Source organism: Euwallacea similis, chromosome 11 (genome assembly GCF_039881205.1).
Source record: "Euwallacea similis isolate ESF13 chromosome 11, ESF131.1, whole genome shotgun sequence".
Classification (NCBI taxonomy): Eukaryota; Metazoa; Arthropoda; class Insecta; order Coleoptera; family Curculionidae; genus Euwallacea; species Euwallacea similis.
The window spans coordinates 3,488,351-3,504,528 of record NC_089619.1 but is presented as its reverse complement, the minus strand read 5'-3'; the positions used below and the strand labels follow the sequence as shown (position 1 = coordinate 3,504,528).

The window sequence follows — 16,178 nt, the reverse complement described above, 5'->3', positions numbered from 1 at the left end:
GACACCTTTAAATGTTTTTTTGTTACACCGTAATTTCTTTTGTAACTTGTAAGCAAGATTTCGATATCTTCTTTTGTGATATTTCATCCGTGTTTAGCATTTGCTTCTTATCTTTCGTTCCGGAATTGGCCACATTCGAATATGTGATACTCCGGAGTGGCGATTTCTCCACAGAACCAACAATTATCCTGATCTGTTTACCGATTGTTTTCGGACACGTGCCGAACAGACTGTGTTCGATCATGGCTTGGGAGAGATAGTGTTCTATTTGACCGTGTTTTGCTTGTACCCATCACTTAACGTCTGGGATGAACCACTTCGTCCACCCTGTATACTTTTGCCGACGCAGTTGCCATTCGTTCAAAGTATAGTTTCGCATTTGTGTTTTCTTCTCTTTATAAACTCCGTCTCTAATTTTTCGACGAAGAAGCAGAAATCTTTTTTCCACGACTAAATTGGTTTGTGGCAGACGAGCGATTGCCATTGCCACCGCGGTTGGACTGGTTCGATATGTGGATATACGCAATAGCGTCAGTTTCCTGCTAATTCCTGCCATGAGGTTCTGGTTATTTTTGAAGTTGGTTGCCCTTTTCCAAGCCGCCGCCCCGTGCAAGTTTACCGATTGGCCCGTACTTGCCATTACCGCTCGCTTCGAATAATTTACCTTCCTAGTTTCTAGTGTTTATACCCGGTTAAATCATAGAGAAGCACCTACCAGCCAAGAAACTTATAACAAGATTAGATGATGTCTTCAGGGGCTCTGCAGGCATTTTCAGTAATATATCGAACTATATAAATTATTACATAAATAATTATATATATATATTGCAGGGATAAGGACTGAGAGTTTTACAATTTTTTGTAACAGTTTCGCTCACTATCATTCTGAATTATAGTTCTTATGCACATGACTTATAATGTCGTAAATATGAACTGTCCAGAAAATAAGCAGTAAATCATAAAACAAGCTCGGCACTCCTTTATCGATTAAACCATTAAACAGTAGGAAATGTTATATGCAGGCAACAATAAAACTTCCAACTGCAAACAGTGCACCGCCATTGTTTAATGTTCCCTTCGATATTTAGTTTTGTTGTAGCTTGATATTTACGTCTCGCAAATATAGAATATGTTCGTATTTCGAACATGGGAAATTTCATGTAGATTGCTTTCATCCTGCTCTAGGTATTATTAAATTTTTAATTTGAATAAAATTGCTTTTTTAATAGCAGAAGCCATAGATAAAAAAAGAGCATTTTTGATGAAGAAAAATTATTAATACTGATATAGTGAAAACTCCTACTCCGGCCTGTATTTAATTTTTTAGTATTCAAGGCTGTTCTCGCAGCCAATAATAAATAAAAATATAAAACATTTTATTGCTTAACGTCATTTGACTTTAAAACCGTAATAAGACCGAAAATTTACTAACATTAAAAGGCTGGAAACATTTCCTTCCAAATTTAATCACGCATTCCTAAACAAAGAGCTATTCGAGTTTCCGGTTTTCATTTAAAATAAGTTTGTTTTGCTGGTTCGTTACAAGTCAAGTAAACTTACCAAAAGCCATGTGGTTTTTAAATGGCCTCAAGCCGCTAGAAACTGTGATAGTAAATATTGGAGTTTCGGACATCAGTGTCAATGGTTTTGAAACTTTTGCAGAATTGCGGATGTCTGATGTAATCCCAGTTTAGCAGTTAAATTACTGGAAAGGTGAGTAAATGCATTTACTTTGGATTATCTTGCTTTGAAAGCTCTTTTTGGATACGTGTCCTTTGACATGACCTGCAACTGTTGTTTGAAGAATTTGGTTTCGGAAGTAATTTGACAATTCTAGATCCTCAAACTAGATCAAATTAGTCATAATTTTGCCAATAAAATGAATCCCCCTGGAAACCTGAATTTCAAACAGAGCATTATTTTCCAGTTCTTTTTTTTAAATTCAGATGTTTATTATTTAATTAGAGCTTCTCCCGAATCTAAACTTCTTAAACTGTTCTCTCCATTAAGTCTTCTCTAGTGTTAAATGAGATTCTCTGCACCCCAAAATTGAATTACTTATCTATATGTTGATCGCATAGTCTCAAATCCTATTTTTAATGCATAAATTTAGTTATCCAAGTTTGCACAGGACCCATTTTCGCTATAGTCAAACACAAATCGATCGAAATTACTGCCATATAAGAGCCATTTTCCATAAAACACTAACATAATAATTACATGGCTTCAAAAACCCACAACATTGATTGATACTACAGGCGCAATTTATGATCAAACACAATAACGTTTTCTCTTCTTTGTAAAATGGTCCAATTACAATAATTTTCACTCCTACTATTCGTTAAATTTTGCCCAGAAAAGGGCACAAAGCCCCTGAAGAAAGCCCTTAAGCGCAAACAAGACAATATGAATCATAACACAATCTGTCGCTGTCGAAAATGAATAAACCGGCAATTTTCAATAGGGAAAGCTGTAAGTTTCAAGTATCTTTCATCTTCAACAATGGACACTGTTCGGGTTGATTTATTGCTGGCTTAAATCAAGGTCAGAATGAAAAGAATGTGTTCTTAAAAGAAGTTTTTGAGTATTTTAGCATAACAAAAAACCATATTTTCCGGCTTCAACAAAAGAATTTTGCGCTGTAAGGAATCCCTTGCCTCCTATCTTTACTTGACATAAATTCTTCTATGCAACAAATATAAAGCTGGAATGGACAAGGCTTTGCCCTAACGAACAAGAAGCACTTTACTAAAACAGTACTCTCAACTTACAACGATATTAACAACCCTATTTGCTATGCTTTGATGTCGTTTTAAATTGATTATGTGCCTCGTTGAAGATCGAGAGTTGCAAAACTACTCGGGGCAATGAAATAATGGCAGCTTTATGAAAGAGCAAACTTCTAATGGCCATGAAAAAATTCAAAAATTTTTTGTTATTAAAACCCCACAACTTCTGAATGAGCGAGGATCCTCACAGAAAAGAAAAACAGTTTTCTCGGAAACTTTGATGTAGCGAGGATTTAATTTCGCTACGAAATGAGACTTGTAATATATTAGATATGGGTGAAGGACATAGTTATGACGTTTACATCTTAATGTTTAAAAAAATATTTAAATAAATAAAATATGTGGTCAATTTCAGATCAGCTAGCAAAACTTCACAAATATAAATAGATACCTTGATATCTCAATACTCGACCCATCTAGCTATCAACGACAAATTTAGTTCTTCTTGAAATTTCTCACACACCTTCTAAGATAAAAAGACACAAAAATAATCATTAAACGCGTTTATCTAAAAACACCCACACATACCTTAAAGAACATGTAGCTACTTGGAAAGGGTAATCGAGATTTACTTAAACGAATACCATAGAATGATAATTTTATGAATTAAAATCTCAAGAATAATTTGGGATACTTTAAAAAATTTATTTCACACTCATCAAATCCTCAGAGAATACATTTCAATGTAATTCAAAAATATCCAAAGGAATAGTCATGACATCCCAAAATAATACTGAAGGGGAATTTGATGAATCACCATCTAAAAAAGCCACTTGAGAAATTCTTAGAGAATAATTATTTAGTGAGCTGAGCTCCCTTAGACATGATAGCAATCTAGTAAGATATGAACAAACATCGAAAAATTAATATTACACCATCTGAAAATTGAAGAATAATCTGAAAAATGTTTAAGAAACACATTTCAAATCCACAGATAATACACCACAAAACAGATTAAAATATTCCATGGCTCAGTCGCAGAATTCAGAATAAATGAGAGGGGCGTTTATGTCTATCAAGTTTATATCTTCAATTTAAACTTGAGGAGTTCTTTGATAATAACTTAGAAAGTCGAGAATATTGCTTCACATGAGAACAATCCGGTAATCTAAATTGTTAATTCCTTGTGGAACTAACAAATGTCAAGGGTTATAATGAATTATGATTAAAAAAATCCAAGGAGTTGTTTAGAGAATATAAAGAAGAATCAAATGAAATTCAAAAAATAACTAAGGATGCCAATGATCAGTTTCTGACATTTGAGAGAATAAAATAAAAATCAATTTAAATATATACTATATATATACAGGGTGAGTCTTAAGTAATGGGACACAGAGCAACGATGGATTTATGACATAAAAATAATGCAATATAGCTAAATTTATGTTATTCCAAAAGTTGATAATAACTGAGATACAGGGTGCCAAAGTTGAAAAATGAAATCAAATTTTCTTTAATATCTCTGGAACAGTTCGGACTAATTTCACGAAATTTCTTATATAGGGGTTTTTGGAGATGGTCAATTCAAATTTATCGACGATTTCGGTGTAACTTCTAGATTGTGCCACAATCGACAATTAGGAGTCATTTAAACCATTTAAACTTTTTTGTGCCACGGTGTATGTCATTTGGACTCATTAAAATTTGTTCCCCTACCTTTTCTAGTTAAAAAAGTTATACCTTATTGGTGTCGCTAGGAGCAACGGTTTTCGAGAAATTCAATTAAATAACTTAAATTCCCATTTTTTCTACTTGTTGACATGTAACAACATAATTTTTTTGTATTGTTAAAAAAGCACAAAGATAATATGAAAACAATTTAATACCGTAGTTGGTCTTCTATTGACATATTTATTTAAGTTCCAAACGAATATTTTAACAATAACAAAAAAAATTACGACGTTACTTTATCTTAGTAGTCTATGATATAACAAATGAATGATATAACATATCAAAACAAAGATATGTCAAACAAAAATTCAGTTTCACTGCATTGTGTTTGTGAAGTATACAAATAAATTTACAATTTAATTAAAATGCCGAGACATAATAATTATTCTAATGTTGAAATGAGAGATATGGTGTGTGTATACGCCCAAGAAAATTATAACGGGCGTCAAGCTTGTCAACGTTATTTCGAAATGTACTCAAATCGACAACAACCAAATTTTAAAACGATTAAAAGAATTTACGATCGATTGAGTGAGACCGGCTCATTTCAACATAAAAAAAAACCCTTGGGCGCCCGAAAATTATTACACCAGAGCAAGAAGAAGAAATTCTAGAAGGCGTTGTTGATACCCCAGAAATAAGCACAAGGCGTATGACAGCACGTGCAGGAGTAAGTCAAAAATCAGTAGTGCGAATTTTTCATGAAGAGAAACTGTACACGTACCATTTTACGCCGGTACAAAACTTATGTGAAGTCGATCTTCAAGCGAGATTGCAATTTTGTAACTTCTTTCGTATGTGCCAGAATGAAGATCCACTGTTTTTAAATAAGGTCCTCTTTACGGATGAGGCAACTTTTACCCGTCGAGGTATAATTAACCACCGTAACAAACATGCATGGGACACAGAAAACCCTCACTTAACTACTGAACGCCACTTTCAGCACGAATTTAAAATAAATGTTTGGTGCGGGATTATTGACAACTATTTCGTAGGACCCTATGTATTACCACCCAAATTGAATGGTCCTCTGTACTTAGAGTTCCTCCAAAATGAACTAGGGAACCTTCTTGATGATGTGCCTCTGAATTTAAGGCAAGTAATGTTTTTTATGCAAGATGGTGCACCCGCACATTTTTCCCGCCCAGTAAGGGATTTCTTAAGTACACGTTTTGCCAATCGTTGTATAGGACGTGGATTTGAAATACCCTGGCCCCCACGGAGCCCCGACTTCAATCCTATGGACTTTTGTGTATGGGGTTACATGAAATCTTCGGTTTACCAAAATACAATAAATACACCTGAAGAATTATTAAACAAAATTCAAAATGCAGCCACATTATTTCGGAATGAACAATTGCTATTTAAAATAAAGAGGTCGTTCTGTAAAAGAATTGCAAAATGTATCCAAGTAAATGGTGGACACGTCGAACATTTATTGTCACAGGAAGATATGTTTAATTTTTAATTTTTTGTTATTGTTAAAATATTCGTTTGGAACTTAAATAAATATGTCAATAGAAGACCAACTACGGTATTAAATTGTTTTCATATTATCTTTGTGCTTTTTTAACAATACAAAAAAATTATGTTGTTACATGTCAACAAGTAGAAAAAATGGGAATTTAAGTTATTTAATTGAATTTCTCGAAAACCGTTGCTCCTAGCGACACCAATAAGGTATAACTTTTTTAACTAGAAAAGGTAGGGGAACAAATTTTAATGAGTCCAAATGACATACACCGTGGCACAAAAAAGTTTAAATGGTTTAAATGACTCCTAATTGTCGATTGTGGCACAATCTAGAAGTTACACCGAAATCGTCGATAAATTTGAATTGACCATCTCCAAAAACCCCTATATAAGAAATTTCGTGAAATTAGTCCGAACTGTTCCAGAGATATTAAAGAAAATTTGATTTCATTTTTCAACTTTGGCACCCTGTATCTCAGTTATTATCAACTTTTGGAATAACATAAATTTAGCTATATTGCATTATTTTTATGTTATAAATCCATCGTTGCTCTGTGTCCCATTACTTAAGACTCACCCTGTATATTGCAATGTCGACAAAACTTAAGCACGATGGGGCTAATAAATTATGATGGACGCCACCTAAGAACTTCCTTAGAGAATATTAACAAACAAGAACAATATGTTGAAACTAAGACTCACAGAAATAGGATAATGAAGGGGCTAAAAGACCTAGAAAATAATTATCCATAAAATGTTTGGGGAAACTAAGCTCACGGGTTAAGAAAACGCATCTTGTCACATCTGGTATAGGAACTTCATAAAACCCGAGTTCCACGAAATTAACCGAAACTAACTGCAGCTAACCTAGCTAACCTTATGATAACATGTAAAAATAGGCCAGATTAGAACTGATTAAATAAAATACCTTTTAATATGGAAAATTTTTGTTGTTTCTTGATGAAAATCATGTTAATTTGACTATCAAATGAAAACTAATAGCTGTTTTTCAACGATTTTCTCCCGAATCAGTGTTTAAACCAAAAAATAAAATGTTCAAAAATTGGTTACAACCTTAATAACGCTAATGGATGCAATTAAGGCGAGACGAGGTCCTAGCGGAGGAAATGTTATGGTGCGGAATCAATTTATTCCGCACCATGACATTTGCACAACATTTAAAGCAATCTAGCTCAACAGAAGAGCGTTACAATCTCATTAAAATGTCTCGGTTCGGAACGCTTACGAACTCAAACTTTTTCAATTTACCGGACTAAATTCTCCGCAAAAACTTTCTTCTGAACTGATAATGATAATTCTATAAAGTTTCACTCGTTTCGAGGCGCCTTCCTAATCTTTGAGATATATTATTCCTGTTAATTAAAACTTAGACGGCGCTTAGTGCAGAGTTTAAGGTTGTATTTCGATGGTAATTCTTTTTGTGAACTTTTGCACTGTATTTTAACCACTACATTATTTTCATGATCTTCCTAACATCAAAATTCCCAAAGGTGCATAAAATATTTCAATTTCCCATTCGCAATAAAAATTCAATTCTTCTTGAGACCATGAATGGATCCCTCTTGTGCTAGAGGCACTCATAAACTTTAAGACATTCCGATGTGGACTATTTATATGCCATTTGCCTTCTCCTTGTCACAAGAGGTTTCGTCGTCTCGGGCACAAAGATAAAATTTATTCCCACTTTGATCACATTCGATACAGTGGGAAACGAAAGTGTCTTTTGAGCCTAAAACTCATATATTATGCAATAAGTACCGTTGAGAAAGTCTTATGAAAGACAAAGTTGCAAATGGATTAAATTCCTGTACTTTCGCCAAACCAGCTTCCAAATTCGGAGACATTTACATAAACCCCTGGTAGGTTCACGTTAGAAATTTTAAGTTCTAACTCTTAGACTTTTGGAGATCTTGCGAAGTGATGTTTTTGAGATAAAGTTGATTCATATTAAATTCAAGTTAGTTAAGTATGCATTATCAACTTTCAAGAACATTTCCGTATATAAGTCTTTTGGAGTTATAGAAAGACGTAGTCATGCACTCCTAGCTATAAATATGGAGTTTTGATTGATCCTCATTCATGAAATATTGCTTTGGAAGAATCGCACTTACCTAAAAAATTGTAATTATCAATTCTTCTTGTAAACATTTCAAAGATATTCTTTTTAGTTCTTCTAGTGTGTCTTAAATATTAAGTTAAATTTCAGTTATTTTCGGTATTCTCTAAGGAAATCCATACATTTTTTCCATGATAATCCAATATTACCCATAGGTTTTGCAAAAACTACGTGAGGAATTCTCGAACTCCTTTTCAACAGTTTTTCTCCCAGTATAAGGTCAGCTTTATTTTATATGGATTTTGCCTTCAGTCCCAAGAGGTTCCGTGCTCTCCGACAAAGAAATAAAATTTATTGTTACTCTCGCATTCGATGGGTTCAATGGGTAACGAAAATATGTTTTGGGCCTGAAACTCTTATATTATACAGTAGATATAGTTGTGGATGTCTTATAGAGGAGTGCTTTCAGGGAAACGGAAAATATTTGAAAGATGCGTTCAGAAGGTCAAAGTAAGAAAAAATAAACCGACATATTATTCAATTCCACAATTGGGCAAATCGAATTGCAACATATTAACTTCATATTTTGACCTTCTGAAGACACATTTAAAAAACTTCCTTTTCCTCCCGAAATATACCGTATGAGAAAAAGTTCCAAACACATTAAATTCCGGTATTTTCCTGAATCCAGCTTCTAAATTCAGAGACATTTACATACACCCCTGGCTTATTATCTTCTCCACACCCACTGGACCATGTAGCTATCCCTACAAGAATGTCGTCTACAGTTAGGGGACCTCCCGAATCACCCCAACAATAATCCCCTCCTTGTCCACCAGCACACATCATCCTTTCACTAAAATTGATATCACTATAGTAGACCTCAGAGCACTCCGAATTGTCTTTGATGGGTACTTCTAGCTTATGCAATTCACCCTCGTTTACCCCATCATACCCCCACCCAAGGACTGTGCCCAAAATTCCAGTCACGATTCTAGCCTCATTCAATTTTACTGGAACAACATCAAAGTTTTGAGGTGCAGAGACAATAGTAACTACAGCAATATCATAATCTAGACATTGAGCATCGGTACAGAAAAGATCATGAGGGATTTTGGACTTTACTTGAATGATCTCAGAAGGATTTTCTGACGCTACTGATGATCCTACTTGAATGGTCAAATTTTGAATATCAACAGTCTGCACACAGTGGGCGGCAGTTAAAAGGGTGGTGTTTGATATGAAGGATGCTCCGCAGGAGGGGTAGTTTTGGATTCTGAGCAGGGCTACGTAGGGGTAGTCGGATATGTTAGCCGAAATTCCATTTACTATTTCTAAAGGAACAGTGAATGATGCAGCATATGAGGCTGGAAATGAAAATTGTTATTAGTAAATTGAAAGATTGACATATAAGTCGTGGTTTGAGTCAAAAAATGAGTGTGTAAGGAAACAGCATTGGAAAGCAATAAAAATTATTTCTAACCATTCTTCCTGAATTGTATTTCTAACAGAGGTTCTGATACTCACCAGCAATCAAAATACAGATATTACATAAAAATATATTTCTAACTTTATATGGCATAATTATTTATAAATTATTTAGCACTAAAATGTTCACTAACTAATGAATTAATTGGTTCTTAATAATGAATAGAACCAGAACTAACCGTATTAACTTTTACAGATACATACACTAGTGATCAATGTTCACATGCTTCAAAACTTGGTAATCTGAAACATGACAAAATTTCCTCTTACAGATAACGATTTTGAGACGAGTTTAAGGTATTTATCATATGAAATACTCAACATTTTTTAATTTAACTTAACGAATGTCTTAGATAATACAATTCCATGCATCGCAAGCAAACCATATCTTGTCGAGATTTCCATCATCCCCATCAAAAGATAAAACTCCTAAAGTACACAATCTCCAACGCTACTTATATCATAATAGCTTTGTTCCATACAATATAGCCATTTCTCACGAATGGAGATGCTTGATGAACATCAGCTCAAAGTTACACTAAATGTTTGAAGTGGTTTGCATGAATAATTCATTTTAAATTAACTGCCTAATCAGTTTACAAGTTCCTTGAAGAATAAATCGACTTCATACTAAAGTAAACAATTTCGAAGGTATAGATAAATGAAAATGTAACATTAAAGCATGCTATGGAATGATGAAACGGACATTTTGGATATTTTTGGTTTAAAAAGAAGTATTTTCTGATGATTAAGAACTTTTAGGGAAGTAATTTGGATTTTCAAGTAACACTTCCTAGAGTCATTCCAGGAGCTAGGCGATGGAGAAATTAATTTAAAAATTGCTACTAAATGATGGTATTTGATGGACCAAATTATTGATTCAGATATTCACATTTCTTCAGATCAAAACGATTTCATTTTGCACCAAACCGACACATTTTAGATGCTTATTTAAGCTGGCAAATAATTGTTCCAACCATTTTCGTTCGAAAACAAATTATTTTTAAAATTTTAAATTAATTTTCAGCACATTTTTGATGGCTTTATCCCTATATTAGTTGGAACCACCATTTTTAATATTCCTCAATTTTGGAATAATTAATTTATAATCCCAACGAATTTATATAAAATAATAAATAAATTATGATATAATTCATTTATAATTTAACTAGATTTATAGAGAATTTATAACAATTTTATTCGACTAATGACTGATGAAACGCTAATTTAGGTTTACGCACAAAAGTTAAAACTGTCTTTCCAAGAGAGGAATTATTTGTTTATCACGGCAGATCAATATGTACAGCAGAGCATGGGATTTAGTATGTGAAATTCTCCAGGATTGATTTCAAAACAGTTATCATGATATTTTAATTAATTTTAAAGCAAACTTGGAACAGTTCAAGACCATAAAAGTATATGTCAAAATACTTAAAATTGATTAGATATTTTGGACCATAAAAGAATATTTCTATAATGGATTTAGTATAAAAATATATTAAGATAAACTGGCCCAAACTTCCATTTATCCGTTCAACTGGAACAGCAATCAGGAGTTTGTAAGTTAGAAGGATGATTTTTCCTTCTAACTGGATGATCTCGCTAATAACTATTGGAATAATAGAATCATTCTATTATATAACTCACGGTTTCCAGGTTTCCGAGCACTGGATACGTATATGATAATAGATTTTAAAAAAGTTTAAACCAGTTTTCGCGTTGTTTCACATTTGGGTTAGTAAATTTTAAAGCAAATTATGAACTATTGTAACGCCCATCTTTGTTTCAAAATACCTATCTCTACCTCATACAAAACCAATTAAAAAAACTTCAAGTAATGTTACTCCGACGATAAAAAGACAATATTATGAAGTAGTATGAAAACACACTAAGACCAGTTGGAACCGTTATTCTCGATCTTCTGAGCTAGAAAAAAAGAGTGTAGCAATGGGTTTGGTACGCAAAGTATTATAAAAACTAAACGTTACTCAGGTAGAATTGGTTCGTAAAGCAGATCCGGAATAGTTAATGAGACAGTAATTTAGATTGCTTCAAAATTAGGTCAATTCGTGGCAAAAAAGGCAAGAAACAGTTTTTGTTCTATATAGGCTTGGAACACTAATTTACATTTTTTCAAAGTTGGACAAGTGGATTTAATTAAAACAGACGAGAGTCAGTAGTAGGTTTTTAAATAACCGATTCGTCTGTATTTCTACTTATTTTTCAAATTGCAAAATGCTGCAAATTGCTGAGAGAAACCCATTTTCAAGTCATGGCTTACCCGGAACAGTTCTCGGAACAGAAAACTGTGTTGGTCCAAACATGGAGGTGGATAATGAAATCATCTAAAAGTAGTACGGTTCGAAATAGATAACTTCCTCGTCCATCGACAAAAAAAGCATTTAAAAGCTATTTTGAGAGCCAGACCTCTCATTTGCATTTTCCAGTCTTGTATGATCCCAGCTTGCGTTCCCCTTTTTAGTGACTCCATCGTAATCAACGTAATAGAGGTCAACCTAACCCAAAAACCCAAACAAGCAAATCAATACTTCATTAACAATATACAACTCAGCCTTTGTTTGGTAAGAATTACAGGGATAGTTTTGCTTGACTGGTTGCCAGGCCAAATATTTAGCTCGCGGGGGCAAGTCAGGCAAAGATTTTCCTTAATTTCAACCATCCAGAATCTGTTTACCTCAGCCTTTTGAGATATCTCCTGAATTCTGAGAAGCTTCCGGCATCTAACTGATGGTTAAATACGGACGTTGTGATGGAAATTGCTCTGGATGGACAATTCCTGTTCTGCATCAGTTATTTAGGTTATAAATGATCGTATTATTCCGGAGCAATTTAATCTGGATTTATTTAGCCTTTGCGTAAACACATTGCTAATGGTAATGACATTTAAATAATCTGACCGATTTCCAGACAAACCCCTTTCCCATTAAGGCTTAAGCAAAGTATGCGACAATAAAGGAGTAATTCCAGAAGTGGCACTGGAAGGGAAACGGGGCATTTCAGGTTTCAGGTTTGCAAGCTTGAGGTTGGAATTACGGTAATAAATTACTGGAACTTAGATTAATAGCAATTTCGATAGCAATTTCAAGCTGGAAGCCGTGAAGTGGCGAAGGTGGTCGATTTCTGTTTGAACTTCGATTCCCACTAAAAATCGGATGAAAGGGCAGTTTCAGTGGCAATCGCCAAGGCTCAGATACCTCTTCGTTACTCCACTGAGCAATTTTTCTCTATGTATATTAAACCTGGACCATCCCCCTCTTGACCTCAAAATCGCTCTAAATTATCGGGATTTCCTGTGGCCAATCTCCCAAACGATTTTCGGTCCTCCAAACCCGGCTCTATATAGTTAATTATGGCACTATCGGTCTTTGTCTATTGATCGGGCATTCGATCAACAGCTCACGTGAGTGGAGGTGTAATTTCGGAAATTATCGTGCCAAACATGCACGAAATGAATAGAAGCTTGACAGATAGCCTTGAAATGTGCCGATCAAAGGTATTTGTCATCGGATTCCCTCTTTGCTCGTTCCGAATTTCGATAAGGGTTCTACATCGCCGCAAATTGCAAGAAATGCAAATTTTCCTCTCTGATTGCCAATATCGAATCCTAATCCTCAACAACTGGTATTCAGCTCAAGCCGCACACAGAGCGGGGGTGCGAGAAGGCGATCCATTTTACATGGAGAACGAAATTTTGGACTCTTCAGTTCAAATATTCCGAAAGGCTATTTGTAAGCATCCGAAAAGTTATTGAAGTGAGACTCTAAATTGAGTTTGTACGTATAGAAGCGCTGATTGAAGTTGAAACAGGGACGAGGAAGTTATGATTTCTGGTCCGGAAAAAAGTGCCCTTTGCGGAAAGAGAATGCGTAAGAGAATGTTACGAAATTGGGCTATAACAGGGGTTCTTTCTTTCGAAAATGTTTCTTCGGGGGAATTTGCTTGTTTTATGAAAATTGCACGATTGGGAAAAATAAAAAGTAATAAAGAAAAAGAGGAAGTTCAACAGATATTAAGGCAAGAGCGTGATATAAAGTTACTACGCGTTATCCAATTCCTGGCCAAATATCTTATTCGAGTGCTTGCTACGTTCCAATATTGTTTTGGAAATATATTCTATATTTTTTTGGGCGAATTGATCACTCTTTGAACATACAGTATATTTCACGACACTAGCGATATGAAGGAGTGTATGCTTCCGCGCATCTCCATTTTTGTAGTATACAAAAAACTAAATAAACGTAATGGAGATCAGCTGTCATTGTTTGTATACTATAAATGGAGATGCGCAAAAGCACACACCCCTTCATATCGCTAGTATCGTGAAATGTACAGTATATAGAATAAGAATAGCATTGCTATTCTTACCAGGAGTTCAAGTACCAGTTCTGGTTTAGCCAAACCGAATTTCGAACCATTAGCCCCGTTTCTTCAACTTCTGATTTCCAATGAAAACACGTTCCGATCTAAATCACCCGATTTTAAACTATATTAATATTCAAAATCCGGTGAATCGTAACCGAGCATGGATTTCTTCGGCAAAAGGCTTTCTTGAGGATTCTTCCAAAGAAATACATCATGATGTGAAAAAGCAGAACATTTTCAATATCAACAAGTACTGAAAATCAATTTTCTGCTTATGGAAAACCTTTTCTGACTGTACGAATAATATTAGTTTCCCACAAAAAACTATCGAAATTGCTCGTCTGTTATCTATATTACAAAGAAATGCTTTTTCCATTATTTAAGTTCCTTTGTACTTGTACGTTCTACAATCTCAAAAGGTTTCATATAAATTCAATCGAAGGTTCAGAGAAAAAACTTTGGTCATACAGTAGTTGTTTACCTAACAAGCGTGGAAAGTGATACTTTACCGCAGACTGACTACAGTTGAACAAACTACGCTAAATGAAGGTTGGTCAGTAATCAAATGACATAAAGAGGCTTTCGCGCGAGTTAAATACGAATTTTTTTCAACGAATGCACATATGTATTACATATATTATATATATTACATATTACATATGCTTTACAGTCTTTTAAGTTCAATTAAATATTAGGGTGTGATATAATCTTTGCACGCACACGTGCAGTAAAAAGTTTTTATGCACGCAAGTCAGTGACAAATACCCACAAATCTTGATTACATGCCACTTTCGGTTGCGTGCGGTAAAACTTTTCATTGTAAACCTACGATAAAGTGTAACTTTCAGCTCGAAAATGCGTGCAGTAAAGCCACTTTAACGTGTAACCGTGTAACCCGACCTTTTTAAAAGGGTTGTCGTACAGCTTTTAGAAAAGGATGAATGTTATTGTCAGTTGGTTTTAACTGACAATAGTGGGTCACCTCTACTTGCGTGTGAGACATTATTTCCAAGCAAAATAAAAGGAAAAGTAAGGAATCCGCCTGAAATGTATAAAACATATTTATCATTTCATGCGCTGGAAGCTTATCTGGTCCTAATAAAGGAAGAGATATTAATAGAATTAAGTAGAGGATTTCTTCAAAACGCAATATCCTGTATTTTTCAGTTGAATCTTCGAGTTAAAGATGTCTGTGACTTCTAATTCCTCAAGTCATCACAGCGTTTCTACCACCCATCTGCATTCTCACAACAAAAGACCTGTTGTCATCATATATCCTACAGGTAAGGAGTAATAAAGAATGACATAGCAATAAAGAATAACCGAACTAAGAATAAATTAAATCGAAAAAAAAGATAATAGAAAGTGTAACAGGAAACAAAATTCCCTATCCATAAATAGCATTTTACGTACCTATTTACTTCTATTAAAGGACCACCAGCTACGTTAATCGTAACTTTAAAACTATCATTCAAAAGCGCTGCAACACTAATATGAGGCAATTTCAGTGTCTCCTGAGACTGTCGTGATCCCCATCATATCCTGCATTTTCGGCTTCCCGCTGTTGGCACTTTTGGTCATCTGCTGTCTACGCAGAAGGGCCAAACTAGCACGAGAGCAAGCACGTAGAAGGAACATGGACTTTGATCACGGTACTTTCTCTATTGTCAGATTCAGCTCTTTACACTATTTAGGTAACTACTGCGCTCTTTCTTCTTCAGTTCTCCCTTTCTCTTCCATTGCTTCTTTAAATTTTTAGTTTAAAAAGTTTTCTTATACATATTAGCATATAGAGATTTCCAAACACAGACTATTACGCAACTTCATCCAGCCTTCGAAAATTAAATTTCAGGCAGGGTTACCTTTGTTAATGAGCTTTAGACACTTTAGACTCAACTTCCCAACACAAATATCCATGTCTCGAAATTAGTTTTGACACGATAAACCTGACTACACGAATTTCAGATTCGTTCTATCCCGGAGATTTAAACTTGGGTTGCTCTGTCTCGTCTGATGATTAATTAGGGCAGCCTTTGTACCTAATTGTGCTATAAAATTGGTTTTTATAGGTCGATCTCGGGCGATTAGTCTGCGGTCTGAGCGGGCAATGAGCAGAGGCTTTCCTTCGTTAGAGCTGGATACTGTCGTGGAAGAGCGTTCTGAGCCTGAAGCTGAGCAGACAGTGGTTGAGATGATGACGCCTGATACTGAGTGTCAACCAGTACATTCGAGGTAGCAAGATGAGACAACTGACGCATGTTCTGAGAGGTATGTACCTTGCTGCCCTTATTTCTAGA

General features: G+C 34.8%; 2 protein-coding genes across 5 annotated transcripts in view; one reads left to right on the top strand and one right to left on the bottom strand.

Annotated features, from left to right (window-relative positions):
- The window catches only part of LOC136412107 (uncharacterized), a 38,031-nt gene that overhangs the window by 20,625 nt on the left and 1,228 nt on the right, over nt 1–16,178 (top strand). For 3 of the 4 annotated variants that reach the window (XM_066395006.1, XM_066395007.1, XM_066395005.1), the window contains 3 exons: nt 15,049–15,164; nt 15,390–15,575; nt 15,951–16,149. In XM_066395006.1, the coding sequence (XP_066251103.1) occupies nt 15,068–15,164; nt 15,390–15,575; nt 15,951–16,117 (450 nt within the window). In that variant the 5' untranslated portion in view covers nt 15,049–15,067 and the 3' untranslated portion in view covers nt 16,118–16,149. The remainder of the gene's footprint in view (nt 1–15,048; nt 15,165–15,389; nt 15,576–15,950; nt 16,150–16,178) is intronic. The other variant, XM_066395008.1, reaches the window with a different exon arrangement.
- Nucleotides 8,393–9,707, bottom strand: LOC136412105 (trypsin-2-like). Its single transcript, XM_066395003.1, has 2 exons — nt 9,538–9,707; nt 8,393–9,377 (listed from the first exon to the last, which is right to left on the bottom strand). Exons 1-2 carry the CDS (start codon nt 9,590–9,592, stop codon nt 8,674–8,676), a joined length of 759 nt encoding a protein of 252 aa, XP_066251100.1. The 5' UTR covers nt 9,593–9,707; the 3' UTR covers nt 8,393–8,673.